This window comes from Anolis sagrei, chromosome X (genome assembly GCF_037176765.1).
Source record: "Anolis sagrei isolate rAnoSag1 chromosome X, rAnoSag1.mat, whole genome shotgun sequence".
NCBI lineage: Eukaryota > Metazoa > Chordata > Lepidosauria > Squamata > Dactyloidae > Anolis > Anolis sagrei.
The window spans coordinates 58,669,490-58,692,000 of NC_090034.1; the positions used below are offsets into that span (position 1 = coordinate 58,669,490).

General features: G+C 45.2%; 1 protein-coding gene across 1 annotated transcript in view; it reads left to right on the forward strand.

Moving 5' to 3' along the window:
• The window catches only part of INSR (insulin receptor), a 114,407-nt gene that overhangs the window by 79,675 nt on the left and 12,221 nt on the right, over positions 1 to 22,511 (forward strand). The window contains exons 10-16 of the mRNA XM_060784848.2: positions 588 to 792; positions 8,855 to 9,114; positions 9,911 to 10,053; positions 11,894 to 12,053; positions 14,980 to 15,079; positions 16,400 to 16,467; positions 16,562 to 16,791. Coding sequence (XP_060640831.2) covers positions 588 to 792; positions 8,855 to 9,114; positions 9,911 to 10,053; positions 11,894 to 12,053; positions 14,980 to 15,079; positions 16,400 to 16,467; positions 16,562 to 16,791 — 1,166 coding nt within the window. The remainder of the gene's footprint in view (positions 1 to 587; positions 793 to 8,854; positions 9,115 to 9,910; positions 10,054 to 11,893; positions 12,054 to 14,979; positions 15,080 to 16,399; positions 16,468 to 16,561; positions 16,792 to 22,511) is intronic.

Here is a 22,511-nt window from a genome sequence, read left to right on the forward strand (position 1 = left end):
ATTCTCTCTTCTTTCTTTCTCTTTCCATATTTCCCTTGCTTCCTTCCTTCCTTTTCATTTTCCCCTTTCCCCTTCCTTCCTTCCTTCCTTCCTTCCTTCCTTCCTTCCTTCCTTCCTTCCTTCTCTTTTCCATTCCTTCCCTTCCATTTCCCTTTTCTCTCTTCCCCTTTCTATTCTCTCTTCTTCTTTCTTTCCCTTTCCATATTTCCCTCACTTCCTTTCTTTTCTTTTCCCCTTCCTTCCTTCTTAGCTTCTTTCCTTCTCCTTTCTTTCCTTTCCTTCCATTTCCCTTTTCTCTTTTCCTTCTCCTTTCTTTCCTTCCCTTCCATTTCCCTTTTCTCCTTCTTTCCTTCCTTCTTCCTTCCCCTCCCTCCCTTTCCCTTTCCCTTTCCCTTTCCCTTTCCCTTTCCCTCTCCCTCTCCCTCTCCCTCTCCCTGTCCCTGTCCCTTTCCCTTTCCTTTTCTTGCCTTCCATTTCATTTTCTCCTCCCCTTTCAATTCCCTCTTCTCCCCTTTCTTAACATTTTATCCTCCCTCCCTTCCTGCCTGCCTGCATCTGCTTGACTGCCTCTTGTACCCTCCTTGCAGGCCTGAAGACTCCATATCGGGCCTGGTCCCCTCCGCTGGAGTCAGAGGACATCCACAAGCACAACCAGAGCGAGGGCGGTGAGGACCCAGGCGGTGCCTGCTGCTCCTGCCCCAAAACCGACTCCCAAATCCAGAAGGAGAAAGAAGAGTCTGCCTTCCGGAAGATCTTTGAGAACTACCTCCACGATGAGGTCTTTGTCCCCCGGTAAGGCCGCTACCCTCCCTTTGGAACGGAGACGGCTTTGGTCACCTTGATGGATGGCCTCTGCCAAGAGCTCAACAAGGGGGGATGTGTCCTTGTTGGTTCTCTTGGCTATCTCAGCGACTTTCGATACCGTTGATCATAGTATCTTTCTAGGTTGGTTCTTCAGAATGGATCTTGGGGGCATTGCATTGCAGCAGCTTTGCTCCTTCCTGGAGGATTGTACCTAGATTGTGATGTTGGGGGACACCTGCTCGGACCTCTGGCCATTGACCTGTGGGGTTCTACAAGGTTCCATTCTCTCCCCCATGCTTTTCAATATCTACATGAAACCTCTGGGGTTAGGTCATCTGGCGTTTTGGAGTTGGGTGCCATCTGTATGCAGATGACACATAACTCTGTTACTCCTTCCCACCGAAGTCCAACCCCCCCCCCCCCCCCCAATCCTAAACCAGTGTCTGGAAGCCATGATGGACTGGATGAGGGCCAACAAGCTGAGGCTTAATCCAGACAAGACAGAGGTCCACCTGGTCAGTCGGAAGGCCAATCAGGGTATCGGGTAGCAGCCTGTGCTGGATGGGATTCCCCTCTTCCTGAGGACAGAGGTCCGCAGCCTGGGTTCAGCGCTGATGCTTGAAGCTCAGGTGTCGGTGGTGTCTGCGAGGGCCTGTGCATAGTTAAAGCTTGTGTGCCAGCTGCAACTATATCTCAAAACCCCTGACTTGGCCATGGTGGTCCACGCCTTGGTTACATCTAGATTGGATTATTCTTCAATACACTCTACATGGGGCTGCCTTTGAGGATGGCTTGGAAACTAAAATTGGTGCAAAGATCGGCAACCAGGTTACTAACTAGAGCCAGCTATAGGGAGCACACAATGCCCCTATTAAAGCAGCTCCAGTGGCTGCTGATAAGTTTCTGGTCCCAATTCAAAGTCCAGGTTATCACCTATAAAGCCCTATATCAGCGTTTCTCAACCTGGGGGTCGGGACCCCTTTAGGGGTTGTGAGGAGGGTGTCAGAGGGGTCGCCAAAGACCATCAGAAAAAGCAGTATTTTCTATTGGTCATGGAGGTTCTATGGGGGAAGTTTGGAGTTTAGAATGCTCTTTGATTGTGGGTGAACTATAAATCCCAGCAACTACAACTCCCAAATGTCGAGGTCTATTTCTCTCAAACTCCACCAGGGTTCACATTTGGGCATATTGAGAATGTGTGCCAAGTTTGGTCCTGATCAATCATTATTTGAGTCCACAGTGCTCTCTGGGTGTAGGTGAACTACAACTCCAAAACTCAATGCCCACCAAACCCTTCTGGTATTTTCTGTTAGTCATGCGAGTTCTGTGTGCCAAGTTTGATTCGATTCCATCATTGGTGGAGTTCAGAATGCTCTTTGATTGTAGGTGAACTATACATCCCAGGAACTATAACTCCCAAATGACAAAATATATCCCCCCAACCTCACCAGTGTTCAAATTTGAGCGTATTGGGTATTTGTGCCAAATTTGGCCCAGTTAATGAAAATACATCCTGCATATCAGATATTTACATTATGATTCATAACAGTAGCAAAATCAGAGATATGAAGTAGCAATCAATATAATTTTATGGTTGGGGGTCACCACAACATGAGGAACTGTATTAAGGGGGTCATGGCATTAGAAAGTTTGAGAAACATTGACCTACATGGTTCGGGTCCTGCCTATCTTCATAACCACATATCCCCTAGGAACCTGCGCGGGCTCTAAGATCTGCCAGGGAGGCCCTTCTTGTGGTTGGTGGGAACAAGTGTGGTTGGTGGGAACAAGAGGGAGAGCTTCTCAGTGGTGGCCCCTCAACTCTGGAACACTCTCCCCAGGGGGTTTCAGCAGACCGCCAGACTGTCAAGTCTGGAGGGACTTGAAGACGTGTCTCTTTAATCAAGCCTTTGAGAATGTTTAGTTATTCTGTGTAGTAGTCGCCCATCCTGCACTTTATCCCATACCCTCTCTCCTTTACTGTAGCTGGCACTTACTTTATTTCTAACTAGCTGTACCCACCACGCGTTGCTGTGGCCAACCTTCCCTCCCTCTTTCTCTCCTTCCTTCCCTCTTTCCTTCCTTTCCTCTTTTTCTTTCCCTATCTCTTATCTTTCTTCCATCTCTACCTGTTTCTTTCCTCCCTTTCTTTGCTCTTTGGTTCCTTCCTTCCTTCCCTGTCTTTTGTTTCTTCTCCCTTCCCTCTCTTTTTCCTTTCACTTTTTTTATTTCCTTCTCTCCTTCCTTGCTTCTCTGTCTTTCTTTCTTTCCTTCTTTCCCTCCCTGCTTCTCTCCTTCCTTCCTTCCCTCTTTCCCTCCTTCTCTCGTTACTTCTTGACTGTCCCTTCCATTTAATATTGTATTTATATCTTAGAAAAAAAGAAAGGAAGAAGGAAGGAAGGAGGGACAGGAATGAAGGAAAAGAAAGAAGGAGGGACCGGGAGGAAGGGAGGAAGGAAGGAGGGAAAGAAAGGAGGGAGATGAAGAAAGGAGGGAGGGAAGGAAATGAAGGGGAAGGAAATGAAGAAAGGGAAAGAAGGAGGAAATGGGGGGAGGGAGGGAGGGAGGAAAAGAAGGAAAGGAAGAAGGAAGGAGGGACAGGAAGGAAGGAAAAAGGGAGGGAGAGAAAGAAGGAAGGTAGGAAAAAAGGAGGGACAGGAAGGAGGGAAAGAAAGAAGGGGGATGAAGAAAGGAGGGAGGGAAGGAAATGAAGAAAGGGAAAGAAGGAGGAAAGGGGGGAGGGAGGGAGGGAGGGACAGGAAGGAAGGAAAAAGGGAGGGAGGGAAAGAAGGGAAGGTAGGAAAAAAGGAGGGACAGGAAGGAGGGAAAGAAAGAAGGGGGATGAAGAAAGGAGGGAGGGAAGGAAATGAAGAAAGGGAAAGAAGGAGGAAAGGGGGGAGGGAGGAAGGGAGGAAAAGAAGAGAAGGAAGGAGGGACAGGAAGGAAGGAAAAAAGGAGGGAGGGAAAGAAGGGAAGGTAGGAAAAAAGGAGGGACAGGAAGGAGGGAAAGAAAGAAGGGGGATGAAGAAAGGAGGGAGGGAAGGAAATGAAGAAAGGGAAAGAAGGAGGAAAGGGGGGAGGGAGGGAGGGAGGAAAAGAAGAGAAGGAAGGAGGGACAGGAAGGAAGGAAAAAGGGAGGGAGGGAAAGAAGGGAAGGTAGGAAAAAAGGAGGGACAGAAAGGGAGGGAGGAAGGAAGGAGGGGATGAAAAAAGGAGGGAGGGAAGGAAATGAAGGGGAAGGAAATGAAGAAAGGGAAAAAAGGAGGAAAGGGAGGGAGGGAGGGAGGAAAAGAAGGAAAGGAAGGAGGGACAGGAAGCAAGGAAAAAGGGAAGGAGGGAAAGAAGGGAAGGAAGGAAAAAAGAAGGAGGGACAGGAAGGGAGGGGGGAGGAAGGAGAAGGAAGGAAGGAGGGAGGAAGGAGGGAAAGAAAGGGGGATGAAGAAAGGAGGGGGGGGAATGAAGGGGAAGGAAATGAAGAAAGGGAAAGAAGGAGGAAAGAGAGGGAGGAAGGAAAAGAAGGAAAGGAAGAAGAAAGGGGGGACAGGAAGGAAGGGAAGGAGGGAAAGAAGGGAAAGAAGGAAAGGGAGGAAAGAAGGGAAGGGAGAGTACTTCATTCAAGTACCGTGGATCTTCCTCGCCTCCTCCCCCTCCTCCTCCCCTTCTTCCTTGCGTGGATGCTCCGTTGCTGCTGCCGTTGCTGCTGCTTTCCCAACAGCGAAAGGAGGAGGAGGAGACTGCTCTCCTGACATAGGAGGGAAAGAGAAGGGGCTGCATACGGCACGCCTCCACCGTGTGTGTGTGTATGTGGGGCCATGCACGTGCGCCTGGCTTTAATGGCTGGCTGTTTCCCCGCGAGGAGGACGGGTGTGTGGCCATGGGTCTCTGTAGACATGCAGTTTCCCCTTTGTGGACATGCAGTTTAGAAGTCCTGTCTGCTTTTTGTTTTCGGATTTTTTTTTTTGAGTGGAGAACATACATTGGGTTGTTAGGGACATAGTTTCCAAATTTAGTGTCAATTACCCCAGTGGTTTCTGAGTTCTGTGAATAGCACAAACGAACATTACATTTTTATTTATATAGATGTTTACAGCTTGGCCATATTTACAGCAATTTACTGCCACAGTTAGAGGACCACAGTTTGATTGAGCCTGAGTTGATATATTTACACGTGCATGTGTTTAAAATAAAGTCACCAGCAGTTTCTCATTCAGTTGCTGGTTCCTGAAAAGTCTCAGATATAATAATACAATCTCTGCTGAGCCCCCTTCACCAAGTCTTCCTGAACAATGTAGCACCTAGGGACTTAAAACTGGCCAACCGTTCCATTCGATCTCCATTTATAATGTTAACCCTCACCCTTAATTCTGTGTGTGTGTGTGGGGGGGGGGGGGTAATTGTTGGTTCCTTAAAAGTCTAAGATAGTAATATTATCTTTGCTGAGCCCTCTTCACCAACGCAGCCACAGTACGAACGCGTCTTGCTGTGTTGTGACTCAGCTGGAATCTCAGAGTGATAGTGTCAGTGATTCTGAGGGGGGTGATAGGATTCAGATTCACAGTCAGGTGCAAAGCAATGATGTCCCCGTGTTAGACGAAGAAGACCAGGACAGGGGGCAGAAGTTCAGTTGTTTCCCACAGCAAGGGATGATGCTGGGGAAAGTGAAACTACTGAGAGCCAAGTGCATGATTCAGGAAGGGAGGGTGGTTCTCAGCCAGATAGTTCTCAGCCAGATCATGAGGGAAAAAGCACTAATGAGAGAATTGGCCTTGATGAAGCCAGAGGTTTAGGTCGAGCTGATCGGTTGGAATTTAAGGTTCGAAGGAGTGTCAGGATCGCTAGCAGGTGAGAGAGGGAGCCTCGGGGCCATAGGAACGCCTTCATGTTGTCCAAAGAGTATTTATTTACTCAGTTCTTGTGGGTTTTTTCGGGCTATACGGCCATGTTCTAGAGGCATTTCTCCTGACGTTTCGCCTGCATCTATAGCAAGCATCCTCAGAGGTGACCTCACCTCTGAGGATGCTTGCCATAGATGCAGGCGAAACGTCAGGAGAAATGCCTCTAGAACATGGCCATATAGCCCGAAAAAACCCACAAGAACTGAGTGATTCCAGCCATGAAAGCCTTCGACAATACAGTATTTATTTATTTATTTCTCGTGTCAGGGCAGCCAGTCAGTTATATTACATTTCTAACAGAACAAAGCAAACAAACAGAGAAAATACAGTTGGTAGTTGATTAAATGTCCTTTGACCAGTATCTGGCCACTTGGAGTGCTTCTGGTGTTGCTGCAAGAAGGTCCTCCATTGTGCATGTGGCAGGGCTCAGGTTGCATTGCTGCAGGTGGTCAGTGGTTTGCTCCTCTCCACACTCGCATGTCGTGGATTCCACTTTGTGGCCCCATTTCTTAAGGTTGGCTCTGCATCTCGTGGTGCCAGAGCGCAGTCTGTTCAGCGCCTTCCAAGTTGCCCAGTTTTCTGTGTGCCCAGGGGGGAGTCTCTCATTTGGTATCAGCCATTGGTTGAGGTTCTGGGTTTGAGCCTGCCACTTTTGGACTCTCGCTTGCTGAGGTGTTCCAGCAAGTGTCTCTGTAGATCTTAGAAAACTATGTCTGGATTTAAGTCGTTAACGTGCTGGCTGATACCCAAACAGGGGATGAGCTGGAGATGTCTCTGCCTTGGTCCTTTCACTATTGGCTGCTACTTCCCGGCGGATGTCAGGTGGTGCGATACCGGCTAGACAGTGTAATTTCTCCAGTGGTGTAGGGTGCAGACACCTCTTGATAATGCGGCATGTCTCATTAAGAGCCACATCTACTGTTTTAGTGTGGTGAGATGTGTTCCACACTGGGCATGCATACTCAGCAGGAGAGTAGCACAACGCAAGGGCAGATGTCTTCACTGTATCTGGTTGTGATCCCCAAGTTGTGCCAGTCAACTTTCGTATGATATTGTTTCTAGCACCCACTTTTTGCTTGATGTTCAGGCAATGCTTCTTGTAGGTAAGAGCACGGTCCAGAGTGACTCCCAGGTATTTGGGTGTGCTGCAATGCTCCAGTGGGATTCCTTCCCAGGTGATCTTCAGAGCTCGGGATGCTTCTCTGTTCTTGAGATGTGTTTTAGATGGGTTGGGGATCAGCTGGTTTTCCCTGTAATAGGCAGTAAGAGCACCTAGAGCTTCGGAAAGCTTCTGTTCTACGATCTCAAAGCTCCCTGCTTGAGCAGTAATGGCACGATCATCAGCATAGATGAAACCCTCTGTCCCTTCTGGCAATGGCTGGTCATTTGTGTGGATGTTGAACATGGATGGAGCAAGCACGCTTCCCTGAGGCACAAGGATGATAAAGAGTATTAAACAGGCTGTTTGAATATGCCTGTGTGTCGGAGCAACTTCCCGCTTCAACCAAGAGACTTTGGAATTATCTTGTAGCTTTCATGTTCATGTTTCAGGACTTTGTCATGTTCTCATGGGACTTTGTCTTGCCTGTGTCTTATTTCTTTCTTTCTTTATTTAGAGTTTTTATAACCCGGTCTTCTCAACCTCCGGAGAGGGACTCAGGCTGGCTAACAACAGAGGATTCAGTACAATAAGATAAAGCAAATATACATCATCAATATAAAATACATTAAAATACACCCACACCCGGTGGCGCAGTGGGTTAAACCCCTGTGCCGGCAGGACTGAAGACCGACAGGTTGCAAGTTCAAATCCGGGGAGAGGCGGATGAGCTCCCTCTACCAGCTCCAGCTCCTCATGCGGGGACATGAGAGAAGCCTCCCACAAGGATGATAAAACATCAGATCATCCAGGCATCCCCTGGGCAACGTCCTTGCAGACGGCCAATTCTCTCACACCAGAAGTGACTTGCAGATTCTCAAGTCTCTCCTGACACGACAAAAAAAAAATTAAAATACAATTCATGCCATTTACAAAAAAGTCAGTTCGTCGGAGTGAAATCACAAATTACAAATTCATCACCATACGCCAGTAGGTCAACAGTTATTGACTCAGTCATCAATCTGCAAATACAGTGTCCCAAAGCCATGATTTTACCAGCTTTCTAAAAGTTGGGGTCTCCCAAGCACGATTGCAAAAGAGGTGGGACCGAGAGTAGGGCCCCTCCAGAAGATCTTAACAACCTTGATGGTTCATAGGGGAGAATCCGTTCGGACAGGTAAATTGGGCCGGAACCGTTTAGGGATTTATAGGTCAACACCAGCACTTTGAATTGTACTCGGAAGCTGATTGGCAGCCAGTGGAGCTGACACAACAGAGAAGTCGTATGCTCCCTGTACCGCGCTCCTGTTAGTAGTCTGGTTGCCGCTTGTTGGACTAGTTGTAGCTTTCGGGCTGTCTTCAAAGGCAACCCCACATAGAGAGCATTGCAGTAGTCTATATGGGATGGAACCAGAGCGTGTACCACCATGGCCAAGTCAGACTTCCCAAGGTACGGGCGCAGCTGGCGCACAAGTTTTAATTGTGCAAAAGCTCCCCTGACCACTGCCGAGACCTGGGTTCCAGGCTCAGCGATGAGTCCAGGATCACTCCCAAGCTGCGAACCTGTGTCTTCAGGGGGAGTGTAACCCCGTCAAGCACAGGCTGTAACCCTATGCCCTGTTCGGCCTTTCGACTGACCAGGAGTACCTCTGTCTTGTCTGGATTTATTTCCAATCTGCTAGCCCTCATCCAGTCCGTTACAGTGGCCAAGCACTGGTTCAGGACTTGATGGATCTTGTTTGCCTGTGTTACCTTGGATTAATCTTTTGAAATATACTTTTGCCTTTTTGAACTTTTTATCTTTTACTTTAATAAACCATAAAGACAACTGCTTGTGTGCTCAGTGGTGTCTTAAGCAAGGTGATTTTACTCTGAGGTGCAACATGCTGAACAGTATAGCACCCAGGGACTACACCCTCCAGAGCACCTTCCTATCTGCCACTGTGCAATTAGCAAACCATAAATCAACCTTAGAGCAATAGCCCTGCAAGATAGGTCAGGCTGAATTTGTCCACTCACATATACACACAAATACATGTGCCTTTCTTTCCCATAGGCCCACGCGAAGGCGAAGGGATGTGGGCCGCATAGCCAACAGCACCGTGGCTCCTCCAGCTGTCCTGGGCTTGGCCAATGGCTCCACTGTCGCCCCTGAGGAGGCTCGCCCCTCCGTGACGGTAGTCCAGAAGGAGTCGGTGGTCATCTCCAACCTTCGGCACTTCACGAGCTACTGGATTGAAATCCGGGCCTGCAACCGGGAGGCCCCAACTGAGTGTGGCGTCTCTGCCTACGTCAGCGCTCGGACCATGCCAGAAGGTAAGGCAGAGACTTCCTGGTCCATGGGGAAGGGGGGGGGCTCCCTTCACCAGCCATGGTCAGAGCCCTGCCAGCCACTCTCCAGTCTTGTAGTCAGAAGCAGTCCAAAATCCTACACAGCAGGCAAGCCGCAACAGCGGTCAAGCAGGAGAATAGTCAAAAGACTGTTGTTGCTACTGGATGTTTTTAAGAGGTTTAGATGTTTAGCTGTGCATATTCTTATCTAGGAAGTATCCCACCCAAAAGAACCGATGGCAGCACATTACATCTTGCAGTAGCCAAAGCTCTTATCTGGGTGGGATTAATCAAAAATAAACTAAGATAAACCGTCATGACTCCACACTTGCATGGAATTAATTATGTGGTAGGGGGAACAAGGTGCCTTTGCTGCAAGAGTCAGATTATTATGGAAGTCAAGATCCAAAAGTCTGCTCTTATGGAATGAATGACGTGGTAAGGGAACAATATTTCTTTGCTGCAAGAGACAGATTATTATGGAAATCGAGATCCAAAAGTCTGCTCTTACAGAGTGAACGACGTGGTAGGGAAACAAGTTGTCTTTGCCGCAAGGGTCAGATTATTATGGAAGTCAAGATCTAGAAGTCTTCTCTTGATAGACTTGCATTCCAAAATAAAATGATCTGATCACAGAGAGGGAATATAGCTCGACATTTTCCCCTGATTCAGATACCGGGGAAAGACAATCTTCCTCATCATCATCCCCATCCTGTGCAGAGGCCCTGACAGCCTCCCAGTGATGTCTTTGCTCTCTTTCCTGCTCTGTTTTGCCCTCCAGCGAAAGCAGACGACATTGTCGGCCCTGTTACCCATGAGGTGGTGGAGAAGAACACTATTCACCTGCGATGGCAGGAGCCCAAGGAGCCCAACGGACTCATCATCCTCTACGAGGTGTACTTCGGCCGCCTTGGGGATTCTCAGGTAAGACACATGCCTCCAGATAATAATAATTTCTTTTTTGTGGTCTCTGTGAATCACACAATTGGGTATTCTCACGCATGCACAGAGTGCTGTTCGGCACCTTCTAGAATCACTAGGCAGAAATGTTTTTGTGGTAACCCTGGCCACCATCCTGAGGCTTATATAAGGCCCAGGTGGGTTGCAGTATAATTAAAACACATCAATTTATATGGCAATAATTATCATTAGATTAAAATATATGAAATAAATAGACTGATAAGAATAATTACTCTTAATGTAAAGATCTGGAAGAAAAGACAGGAACTACATGGAACACCTGATAATAAGAATATGCTTTTTTTTAGTATCGAGGATACGTGGAATTTTTAATACTTTTGACAGTATGTTTCATAGTAATCGAGATGAAAAAATAGATGTAATAGCGATCCTCATATATAAAATATCAGCCTGCGCATATTTGTGAACACAAAACTCGAAAAGTAGATGGTCAAAAGACTTGAAATTTGAACACAACGTCGCGTTAGAAAACGTGTGTGTTTTAATATTAAAATGAAGCCATAACACAATGTTGTATTTGAAAACGCATGTGTTTTAACAGTAAAACTAGCAGTCCTGGAATAGACGGTGGTCAAATGACTTTAACCCCCCCCCCCCCCCCCCCCCAAATCGGTATAGTCCATAGTAACCAAACTTAGCCTAGCTTTCAATTTGTCTAAACAGCAAAAAAGAAAGACAGACAGACAGACAGACAGACAGACAGAAACTGAGCTCTAGCAACCAATCGCAGCGCAGCTGTCCTTTTACCTCAGCAGTTTAAGAAAAAACAACCAAACACAGAGCAGCTTTTTAAAACCACAACAGTAGAGGAAATAACAACCACTCATAGCACAGCTTTCCTTACACCTCAGTAGCATAAGAGAAACTAACCAGTCACAGCGCTGCTAATAATTTACCTCAGTGTTAAAATAAATGGAAGCAGAGCTCTGATTGGTTCCTGTTGGCAATGGAAATAGAATAGGGAAAATCAGACTTGAAGCCTTACAAGTTGAATCGAGAAGAAGAGCAGCGCAATCGTTTCAAGAACGCGAAGAACAATTAGATCAATAGTGACAACATATACTTTTGCAATATCTGACTGATAGAGCTTCATGACGCTGAATTGCTTTTTCAAACGAACCAGATATTCAATACAATGCCTCATGTAAAAAAAAAAATAGTATTTCTATAATGCAGAGCAGGGAAAATTAAAGGGACAACCCTGGAAATGTGTAGTGCAAGCGGAAAAGAGAAGCTTCCTGAACTTGGGCAACCAAAAGACCCAGTGAAATGTTTGTTAAATGGAATGATGATTCAAAGCAATTCCTCAAAAACAACAGAAATTACAGTTCCTGTTAACAAATGACTTCATTCGGCACTGACGTTACAGCAGAGCATTTCATGCCAACACTTAAAAATCAGGGACATATCAAAGCTGGCTCTTTGATTCCTTTGCCCAGTGATAAACACATTCATTCCTCATCCGACTGAGCCAAAGTGAAGCGTGGCCAGGTATAGCTAGTAGCAAATAAAAAGTTTATCTTCTCCCCCAACTGCCCCAGCTCCATCGGTTACATAATAGACATTAGTAAAAGTTTAATTTACAAACAAGAACTCCACTGCTCTTTTGTTTTGTTTTTCTTTTATTTTTGTGTGAAAAAAAAATTGAAAATGCACAGTAAAAAATTATGAAAAAAAAAGGTCAACAGCACTCGTCTTTTGTGGGTTACAAGAGCAAGGGTTTGCTGGTGACCCTTTTTGTAGCCCTGCACACCTTTTGTTGTTTCTCCCCATCTACCCTCAGGAAAAGCCCGAATGCGTGTCCCGGCGCCAGTTCTCCACGGAGCAAGGCTGCAAGCTGAAGGATCTGCAACCCGGGAACTACAGCGTGCGTGTCCGGGCCACCTCTCTGGCTGGAAACGGCTCGTGGACTGAGCCCGTCTACGTCTTTGTCCCCGATTATTGTAAGAAAGGAAAGCCTGGCTTCCAGCACTCTTTCGTCTCCGGATTTGGGGCGAGAAGGGGTTGGTTGCGGAAACTGGGATGAGCCTGGAAAAGGAGGCCATGGGCTTTGTTGGGAGGACGTTGGTGAGCTTTTGTGGACTTTTTGGAAGTTGGGAAGTTGAGTTGTTCTCCTCTAGGACAAGGCCGGTTCTCCATGGCTCTTGTGGAACCGGAGACCCACAGTCAGAAAGAGCAACCAGTTTTGTTTGTATGAATAAGCTTTTCTCTGTATTGGGTTGTATGAGTTTTTTTGGACTATATGGCCATGTTCCAGTAGCATTCTCTCCTGATGTTTTGCCTGAAACTGTGGCTAGTGACATCTTCAGAGGTTCTGTTGGCAGTGAAGCAAGTGGAGTGTGTTGGAGCATGTAAAAATCAGTTCTGTGAGTGTGTTAACTGAAAAATGCAAAGCACAAAATTGGTTGGTTGGGCTACACCCAGAATCTAGCTGAGTCTGGGAGTTTTGGCAACAGTTACATGTTTAAGTTTTCTGTGCAGGAGCTTGCCAAGACAGTTTGTATTTTTGCTTCTTGGCTGCTGAAATGAGGTCCTTCACATGGACACCAAAGGAACATTTGAATCTCTTTCAAAGGACATTGTGTGAGTCAAAGCAACTGTTCTCATGACCGTATATATGTTGCTGTGCATAACAAAGAGTAAATACTTTATTGGGTTGTTGTAGGTTTTTTCGGGCTATATGGCCATGGTCTAGAGCAGTGGTTCTCAACCTGGGGTCCCCAGATGTTTTTGGCCTACAATTCCCAGAAATCCTAACAGCTGGTAAACTGGCTGAGATTTCTGGGAGTTGTAGGCCAAAAACATCTGGGGACCCAAGGTTGAAAAGCACTGGTCTAGAGGCATTCTCTCCTGACGTTTCACCTGCATCTATGGCAAGCATCCTCAGAGGTAGTGAGGTCACTACCTCTGAGGATGCTTGCCATAGATGCAGGCGAAACGTCAGAAGAGAATGCCTCTAGACCATGGCCATATAGCCCAAAAAAACCTACAACAACCCAGTGATTCCGGCCATGAAAGCCTTCGACAATACATTAAATACCTTATTCTTTACTGATCATCTGCATGGCATACCTTTTCTCTAGCAAGACAGTGTGTGGATTGTTAAGACGTGAACTATGTGATTTCCATTCTGCCACAGGGTGTGTGTATGTATGTATCTGTGGTCTATCTATCTATCTATCTATCTGTCGCCAGGGTGAGAGAAAGCACCCTGGTCTGTTGCAATTAGTAAGCTTGAATTAGCATTTGAGTAACCACGAAGCTGCAAAGTCATTCAGTGAGGGTATCTGCATAGAGGTAGCCTGAAGGCATCCTCTGTTTGGGAGATGTTTACTGGCACTTGGTTGTTTGCTGTCTGGAGTTCCCCTGTTTCTGAGCAGTTTTCCTTATGTACTGTCTTGTTTCTTGTATTTTTTTTAATACTGGGAACCAGATTTTGTTCATCTTCATGGTTTCCTCCTTTCTGTTGAAATAGTTCACATGCTTCTTGAGGATTTTAATGGCGTCTCTGTGTAGTTTGACATCAAAGAACATGAAAGGCACTGCAGAATAATTCAACCAGAGAAGTCAGCTATAGCAGAGAGTGGTGGAATGTAAAATAAACCAGGTGTAGTTCACATTGGATCAGCACACACACTGCCTTGTCAGAGAAAGAAAATATGCCATGCAGGTGAACAATAAAGAACAAGTAGTTTACTCTTCTTAATTTAGAACAACACAATATGATCCATTGCATCAACTCTCTAAATATTCTTTCAGAGAGATTTAAAATTGTATTTCTTTGTCCATATGAGCAAGCCAAGAAGGAAATCTGTCTTTCTCTCTCTGCTTCTCTCTTCGTCTCTCTGCACATGCAGAGCTCGAGCCTGAACAAAAATGCAACAGTATCCAAAAGTTCCAGGCTCAGCCATCACCCTAGGCATTGCCAACCAATCAACTTCATGCATCTTATTTTTCAGTTGACACACACACTCACTGATTACTTGCATGGTCCAACACAGAGCACTTCATGAACCAACCTGGACACAGAATATTATTTGAGAACATGGAAGTGCTGAACCACTCTAACAATCACCATGTCAGACTACACAGAGAAGCCATTGAAATCCACAAGAAGCATGTGGACAATTTCAAGAGAAAGGAGGAAACCCATGAAAATGAACAAAATCGGGTTACCAGTATTAACAAAAACACCAGAATCAAGACAGTAAATAAGGAAAACCACTCAGTAACAGGGGAACTCCAGACAGCAAACAATCAAGTGCCAGTGAACACTTCCCAAACAAAGAATGTCTCCAGGTAGCAACAGCCAACAAACACCTTGACTGATTGACTTTGCAGCTGCAAGGCTACTCAATGCTACTCAGATTGGCCAATTGCAACATACACACTTGCTTCAAACAGACAAGAGTTCTTTCTCCAACAGACCTTTGAAGATGCCATTAGTCACAGATGCAGATGAAACGTCAGGAGAGAATGCTGCTGGAACATGGCCATACAGCCCAGAAAACTCACTAGTCATGAAAGCCTTCGATAACACATTTTCTCTGTATTGTCAAAGGCTTTCACAGAAAGCTGGAATCACGTAGTTGCTAGGTAGAAGAACACGGCTGGTGCATCTCAAGGAGCAATTAGTAACCTTGAAGGATGTGGGCGTTTGGCCTTGGGGACAGGAGCAAGATAAGCAAGGGTGGCGTAGTACTCAGACCATCTCCCAATGTAAACCAGCAGGTTATTAAAATAGGATAAGGTTCCCATTTCCACCACATTTGTGCCAGCATAGTTTTGTAATATGGGCTACTTGATGTAAGAATTGATACCATGTTGTTGGTGGGTATTCCCTGACCCAGCTTCGCCTCTCTCTTCCAGCCGACGCTCCCACCAACCTGGTCAGCATTATCGTGCCAGTCATTTTCTCCCTCATCTTTATCATGCTTATTGGAGGCACCTATGTCTTCATCAAAAAGAGGTGAGTGGCCTTGCTAAAGCCCAGTGCGGAAGGCTTGCTGGATGGCCATCTGTCGGGATGGCTTTGATTGTGCTTTTCCTGCATGAAGGCAGAAAGGGGTTATACTAGATGGCCCATGCAGTTTCTTCCCATTCTATTATTATTATTATTATTATTATTATTATTATTATTACATATCAGTAAGCAGAAGATGGATGACCATCTGTTGGGAAGGCTATGATTGTGCTTTTCCTGTATGAAGGCAGAAAGGGGTTACACTAGATGGCCCATGCAGCCTCTTCCAATTCTATTATTATTATTATTATTATTATTATTATTATTATTATTATTAATACATATCAGTAAGCAGAAGCTGGATGGCCATCTGTCAGAAGGGTTTTGATTGTGCTTTTCCTGCATGAAGACAGAAGACAGAAAGGGGTTGGATCCAATGACCCTTGGAGTCTCTTCCAATTCTGTTTATTAATAATAAATACATATCACTAAGCAGAGGCTATGTAATATTATTATTATTATTATTATTATTATTATTATTAAGCAGAGGCTGGGTGGCCATCTGTTGGGGGGGGGGCTTTGGTTGTGGTTTTCCTGCATGAAGTCAGAAAGAAGGGTTGGATCAAATGTCCCTTGGGGTCTATTTCAATTCTATTACTATTATTATTATTATTATTATTATTATTATTAATACTACTACTACTACTAATAGTAATAATAAAAATAATAATACATATCATTAACCAGAGGCTGGATGGCCATCTGTCGGGAGGGCTTTGATTGTGCTTTTCTTGCACGGCAAAAGGGAGTTGGATTAGGTGGCCCTTGAGGTCTCTTCCAATTCTGTTTATCATTATTATTACCTATTATTAAGCAGAGACTGGATGGCTATGTGCCAGGAGGGCTTTGATTGTGTTTTTCCTGCCTGAAAGGCAGAAGGAGGTTAGACCCAATGGCCCTTGGGGTCTCTTCCTATTCTATTATTTATTTATTTACTATTTTCAGCCCGCGGCAACTCAGGGTGGTTATTATTATTACTACTACTACTACTTATCATCAAGCAGAGGCTGGATGGCCATCTGTCAGGAGGGTTTTGATTGTGGGTTTCCTGCATGAAAGGCAGAAAGGGGTTAGACCCAATGGCCCTTGGGGTCTCTTCCTATTCTATTATTATTATTATTATTACATATCATTAAACAGAGGCTGGATGGCCATCTAATAATAATAATAGAATTGGAAGAGACACCAAAGGAAATATATGATGGAATCCTTAAAGAGGCAGAGACATGTGGGCTGCTGAATCACTCTTGTTTTGCTCCTCCTCAGGCAGACGGAAGGGCCGACGGGACCACTCTACGCCTCCTCCAACCCCGAGTACCTCAGCGCCAGTGATGGTAAGAGACTTGCTATTAATAATCTTAATTTCCAGATGTGGAGAGGGTGGAGATTTCGGCATCCATTGATTTGTCTCTCTCTCTCTTCCCACAGTGTACGTCCCTGATGAGTGGGAGGTTCCGCGGGAGAAGATTGCCCTCCTGCAGGAGCTGGGCCAGGGCTCCTTCGGCATGGTCTACGAGGGCATTGCCCGCGACATCGTCAAAGGTGAGCCAGAGATCCGGGTGGCGGTCAAGACGGTCAACGAGTCGGCCAGCCTGCGGGAGCGCATCGAGTTCCTCAACGAGGCCTCCGTCATGAAGGGCTTCAGCTGCCACCACGTGGTGAGTCGTCCCCCCCCCCAAGAAAGCGCCACTTCTCATAGACTCGTAGAATAATAATAGAATAATAGAGTTGGAAGAAAAGCACAATCAAGGCCCCCCTGACAGATGGCCATCTAGCGTCAACAATAATAACAAATCAATGATAATAATAGCAATAATAAAAATAATAATAGTTGGAAGAGATCACATGGGCCATCTAGTGCAACCCCCTTCTGCCATACAGGAAAAGCACAATTAAAGCACCCCCAACAAATGGCCATCCAGCCTCAGTAATAATAATAATAATAATAATAATAATAATAATAATAGCAATAATAAAACCCACATGATCTCTTCTATTGTCCGGAGAGGCCTTTCTCTCGTTCCCGCCCCCTTCGCAGGTGCGACTTGTGGGGACGAGGGAGAGGGCCTTTTCTGTGGTGGCCCCCCGACTCTGGGACTTGCTCCCTAAGGATATGAGGCAGGCCCCCTCATTGGCAGTCTTTAGGAGGAGCTTGAAAACTTGGTTGTTCCAATGTGCCTTCCCTGAATGAAAAATTAATAATTCCCTGATATGATCAATTTTCTGCAAAATGTTCTCTGAAGCACTTTATTCTACCTGTTGGGGCAATCAACCCTATCCTACCCTCTAAAACCCCTTTTCAGACTCATTTCACTGCTGTCACACCCAGTGTTTTAAATTTTGAATCTATTAGAATTGGCCCTGCCCACAGTGTTGGATCCTTGTGTTTTTGAATGTCGTGTTTTATTGCTGATATGTAATTTATAATGGTTTTGTATTTTGTTTTATTTTTTTGTTTTATGTTATTGCTGTGTTGGTTTATACTGATGTATTGTATTGTTGGGCTTGGCCTCATGTAAGCCGCCCCTTGGGGAGATGGTGGCGGGGTGTAAATAAAGTATTATTATTATTATTATTATTATTATTATTATTATTTGAAACACAACAAGATGAGTCCACAGCAGACACTCTGCTGGCTGTTGAATTGGATCAGCAAGGACTGTGTGATGTATTGGCGAATAATGCATGCAGATCCCAGTAAGGTGGCCTTCTGCAACTGGCAGATGGTAATTTTGTCAGTACTGATTGTGTTTAAGTGCAGGCCAAGGTCTTTAGGCACTGCACCCAGTGTGCCGATCACCACTGGGACCACCTTGACTGGTTTGTGCCAGAGACTTTGCAGTTTGATCTTTAAATCCTCATATCGTGTCAGCTTTTCCAGTTGTTTCTCTGCAATTTATTATTTATTTATTTAGAACTTTTGTACTGGTCTTCTCACCTCCGTGGAGGGACTCAAGCCGGTTTCCAACAATAATATTACAAGCAATCGTTTAAAAACATCACATTCCGTAATACACAAACACATTAAAATACCAAAAATACAATAATAAAATTACAACTGCCAAGTCGTCACTATGCTGTCACCTGGGATTGCGACCTCGCCGATCCATACTTTGTTTTTTAACACAATTGTGAGGTCAGGAGTGTTGTGCTCCAGAACTCTGTCTGTCTGAATTCGGAAGTCTCAGAGGAGTTTGGCATGTTCTTTCTCTGTAACTTTTTCTGGCTTGTGATCCCACCAGTTCTTTGTTGCAGGCAGATGGTATTTGTGGCACAAGTTCCAAAGAATCATATGAGCAACGGTGTTATGCCTCTGCTTGTAGTCTATCTGCACGATCTTCTTGCAGCAGCTTATTGTTACTATTATTATTGCTAGGGGACCATTAAGAGGAGTGATGGTTCTCATGAAACTTTTCCTTGATTTAGTTCTACTGGGAGGAGACTGATAGCCATACAGTGGGTGGCTTTCAGCTTATTGTTACTATTATTATTATTATTATTATTATTATTATTATTATTATTGCTAGGGGACCATTAAGAGGAGTGGTGGTTCTCATGAAACTTTTCCTTGATTTAAGTCTACTGGGAGGAGGCTGATAGCCATACAGTGGGTGGCTTTCAGCTTATTGTTACTATTATTATTATTATTATTATTATTATTATTATTGCTAGGGGACCATTAAGAGGAGTGGTGGTTCTCATGAAACTTTTCCTTGATTTAAGCCTACTGGGAGGAGGCTGATAGCCATACAGTGGGTGGCTTTCAGCTTATTGTTACTATTATTATTATTATTATTATTATTATTATTATTATTATTATTGCTAGGGGACCATTAAGAGGAGTGGTGGTTCTCATGAAACTTTTCCTTGATTTAAGTCTACTGGGAGGAGGCTGATAGCCATACAGTGGGTGGCTTTCACAGTGTTCAACTTTATTTCTCTCGCAATCGGCAGCGACTTCCCGTCGCACATCGAGCGGAGGGGGGATGCCAGCTAGCTTATAGAGTCTATCAACAGGTGTACGTTTGAGACATTTTGCAATTATTCTACATGTAGGGCTCTATTCAGTGCTATATTCACCTGCTTCGCATGGCCTAATTTATGCTTATTATTACTAACTTTATTTATATTCTGCCTTTCTCCCTGTAGGGAATCGAGGTGGCTAATAATTATAATAATAATAAGGATTGGTAGCCACCTTGACTCCCCACAGGGAGAAAGGCAGGCTATAAATCTATATAAATAAAAATGTAATGTTCGTTTGTGGGATTAACAGAACTCAAAAACCACTGGACAAAATGACAACAAATTTGGCAGCAAAACACATTCTAATCCGATCTATGTCTTTCAAACAAAAAAAAAACGTAAAAAATTGAAGGGAAAATAACTTAAAACTCCCCAAAAAGAAAAATGCCTTACAGAGCATGTGCAAAAGCCCCTCTCCCCATTGCGTGAGAAGAATGAAGCACCAATGGTTGTGAGGGAAGAGAAGCCTCGCCATAAAGTCCCTTTCTATGCGTGGGCTCTCCTTCCTTCCTTCCCTCCCTCCCTCCCAGTCTCCTTCCTCTCTTTGTCAACAAGAAGGGAGTTCTGCAGCCCTCAGCCTTGCTGGGCCCAGTGGGGGCAGGAGGCATTTTTCGAGGTGGGCCTTGCTCACCCACATTGGCCCCTTCTTTCTGCCTCAGCCCCAGGGCACTTTCCATATGACCCTGCCTGCGTGCCCACTCGCCAAACAGGGAAGGCAACCCACAGCCATGGCAAAAAGAAGAAGGGGTGGCGCTGGGTGAGCGAGGCCTGCCTCGAAAAACGCCTCCCGCCGGCTCCACACCCGGCCCAGCAAGGCTGAGGGCTACAGCAAGGTTCCCTTCCGGAGCCCAGGCAAGAGGTAGAGAAGGGAATGAAAGAAAGAGAGAGACAAGAAAGGATTGAAAGAGGGCAGGAAAGAAAGAAGGAAAGAGAGAAGGAAGGATGGAAGCAAAGAGCAAAGGAAGGGAAGAAAGAAAGAGGTAGAGAAGGAAGAAAGGAGAGAAAGAAGGTAAAGAAAAGGGGAGAGGGAGGGTGGAAAGAGAGAAGAAAAGAAAAAAAGGAAGGAATGAGGAAAAGAGAGAAGGAAGGAAGGAGCGAGAGAAAAAGGGAGGGAAGGTTGGCCACAGCAACGCTAACAGACCAATGAGTGTCTGTCACTCATAACCACCACCCCCAAAAAACAGTGGAAAGTACTTAAAACCCCCCAAAAGATAAATGACAAAAAGATAAATGACATACAGAAAAAGGGAAGGAAGAGGGAGGGAAGGAAGGAAGGGGAAAAGAAAGAAGGAAGGAGAGAAGGAAGCATGGAAGCAAAGAGCAAAGGAAGGAAGGAAAGAGATAGAGAAGAAATGGGTAGAGAAAGAAGGAAGGAGAGAAGGAAAGAAAAAAGAAAGGAAAGAGGAAGCGAAGGAAGAAGATAAAGAAGGAGAAAGAGGGAGGGAAGGAAGGAAAGACAAAAGGAAGGATGGAAGCAAAAAGCAAAGGAAGGAAAGAAAGAGGCAGAGAAGGGAGAAAGAGAAGGAATAGAAAAAGGGAGGAAGGAAAGAGGTAGAGAAGGAAGGAAGAAAAGGGAAGCAGGGAAAGAAGGAGAGAAAGAGGGAGGGAAGGTTGGCCACAGCAACGCGTGGCGGGTACAGCTAGTAGTTAATAATAATAACAACAACAGCAGCAACAACAACAGCAACATATGTTAGAGGCCATTCAGTGTTTTCCTGGGGGCCGGAGTATACCAGCAGGTGGCGCAATAGGGCTTTGAGTTGTCTAAAACAGGGCTTCTCAAATTTGTAAAGACGGGAGCCCTTTTTGAAGGATGGATGGATGGATATATAGGCAGGCAGGCAGGCAGAAGGGCTGTACGATCAATAAAAACGACGTTTCAAAAGTCATTACAAAATGACCTTTGTTTTTAAAGTGTTCCTAAAGTATTGCTATAACGAGAGTAACGAAATTCCGCTCCTTTTTCGCTATAGTAATTCTGCAAGTGGGGAAACTTCAGGGGCTCCTTTCTCCCTCATTTCTACAGCTATCACGGTGAATCTTGCTACAATGGTAGTACATTTGGCCACTGTGAGCCCATCAAGTTTCATGACGCTTCACTCATCCACGTATTTTGGGGGAATTTCCAAAGTTTTTATAAACAACATTTTTTAAAAAAAAATTACAAGAGTGATCATTGAATTTTCTATGCAATGATAGTTAAAACTTGTGCACCAGCTGCGCCCATACCTTGGAAAGTCTGACTTGGCCACGGTAGGCCACGCTCTGGTTACATCCCGTATAGACTACTGCAACATGCTCTTTGAAGACTGTCCGGAAACTTCAAATGGTCCAACGAACGGCAGCCGGATTGCTAACGGGAGCAGTGCTCAGAGAGCGTACAACTGCTCTGTTGCACCAGCTCCATTGGCTGCCAGTTTGCTACCAGGCACAATTCAAAGTGCTGGCTTTAGCCTATAAAGCCCTAAAAGGTTCTGGCCCTACTTACATGTCGAAACGCATCTCCCCTTATGAATCATCTAGGACCTTAAGATCATCTGGGGGGGGGCATGCTCTCGTTACTGCCTTTGTCACAAGTCGTTTGGTGGAGACGAGAGACAGAGCCTTCTCGGCGGTGGCCCCTCAGCTGTGGAATGCCCTCCCTATAAATATTAGATCGACCACCTCCCTTTTAACATTCTGGAAAAAAGTCAAGACATGGCTTTTTGAACAAGCGTTTCCAAATGCAGAGTAACTGACATAGGAAAATGGAACAACGACAATGAGACCGGACAACGTTTTTAACACTATGAATTTATATTTTACTAGCCATCCCCTGCCACGCGTTGCTGTGACCCACATGGGGGTTCTGTGTGGGAGGTTTGGCCCAATTCTTTCGTTGGTGGGATTCAGAATGCTCTGTGATTGTAGGTGAACTATAACAACTACAACTCCAAAATGTCAAGATTCTATTTTCCCCAAACTTTACCAGTGACATTTGGGCATATTGAGTATTCGTGTAGAGTTTGGTCCAGATCCATCATTGTTTGAGTCCACGCGTTGCTGTGGCCCACATGGGGCTTCTGTGTGGGAGGTTTGGCCCAATTCTATCATTGGTGGGGTTCAGAATGCTCTGTGATTGTAGGTGAACTATAAATCCCAGCAACTACAACTCCTGAGTGTCAAGATTCTATTTTCCCCAAACTCCACCCAGTGTTCACATTTGGGCATATTGAGTATTCGTGCAGAGTTTGGTCCAGATCCATCATTGTTTGAGTCCACAGTGATCTCAAGATGTAGGTGAACTACAACTCCCAAACTCAAGGTCAATGCTCACCAAACCCTTCTTGTGCTTTCTGTTGGTCATGGGAGT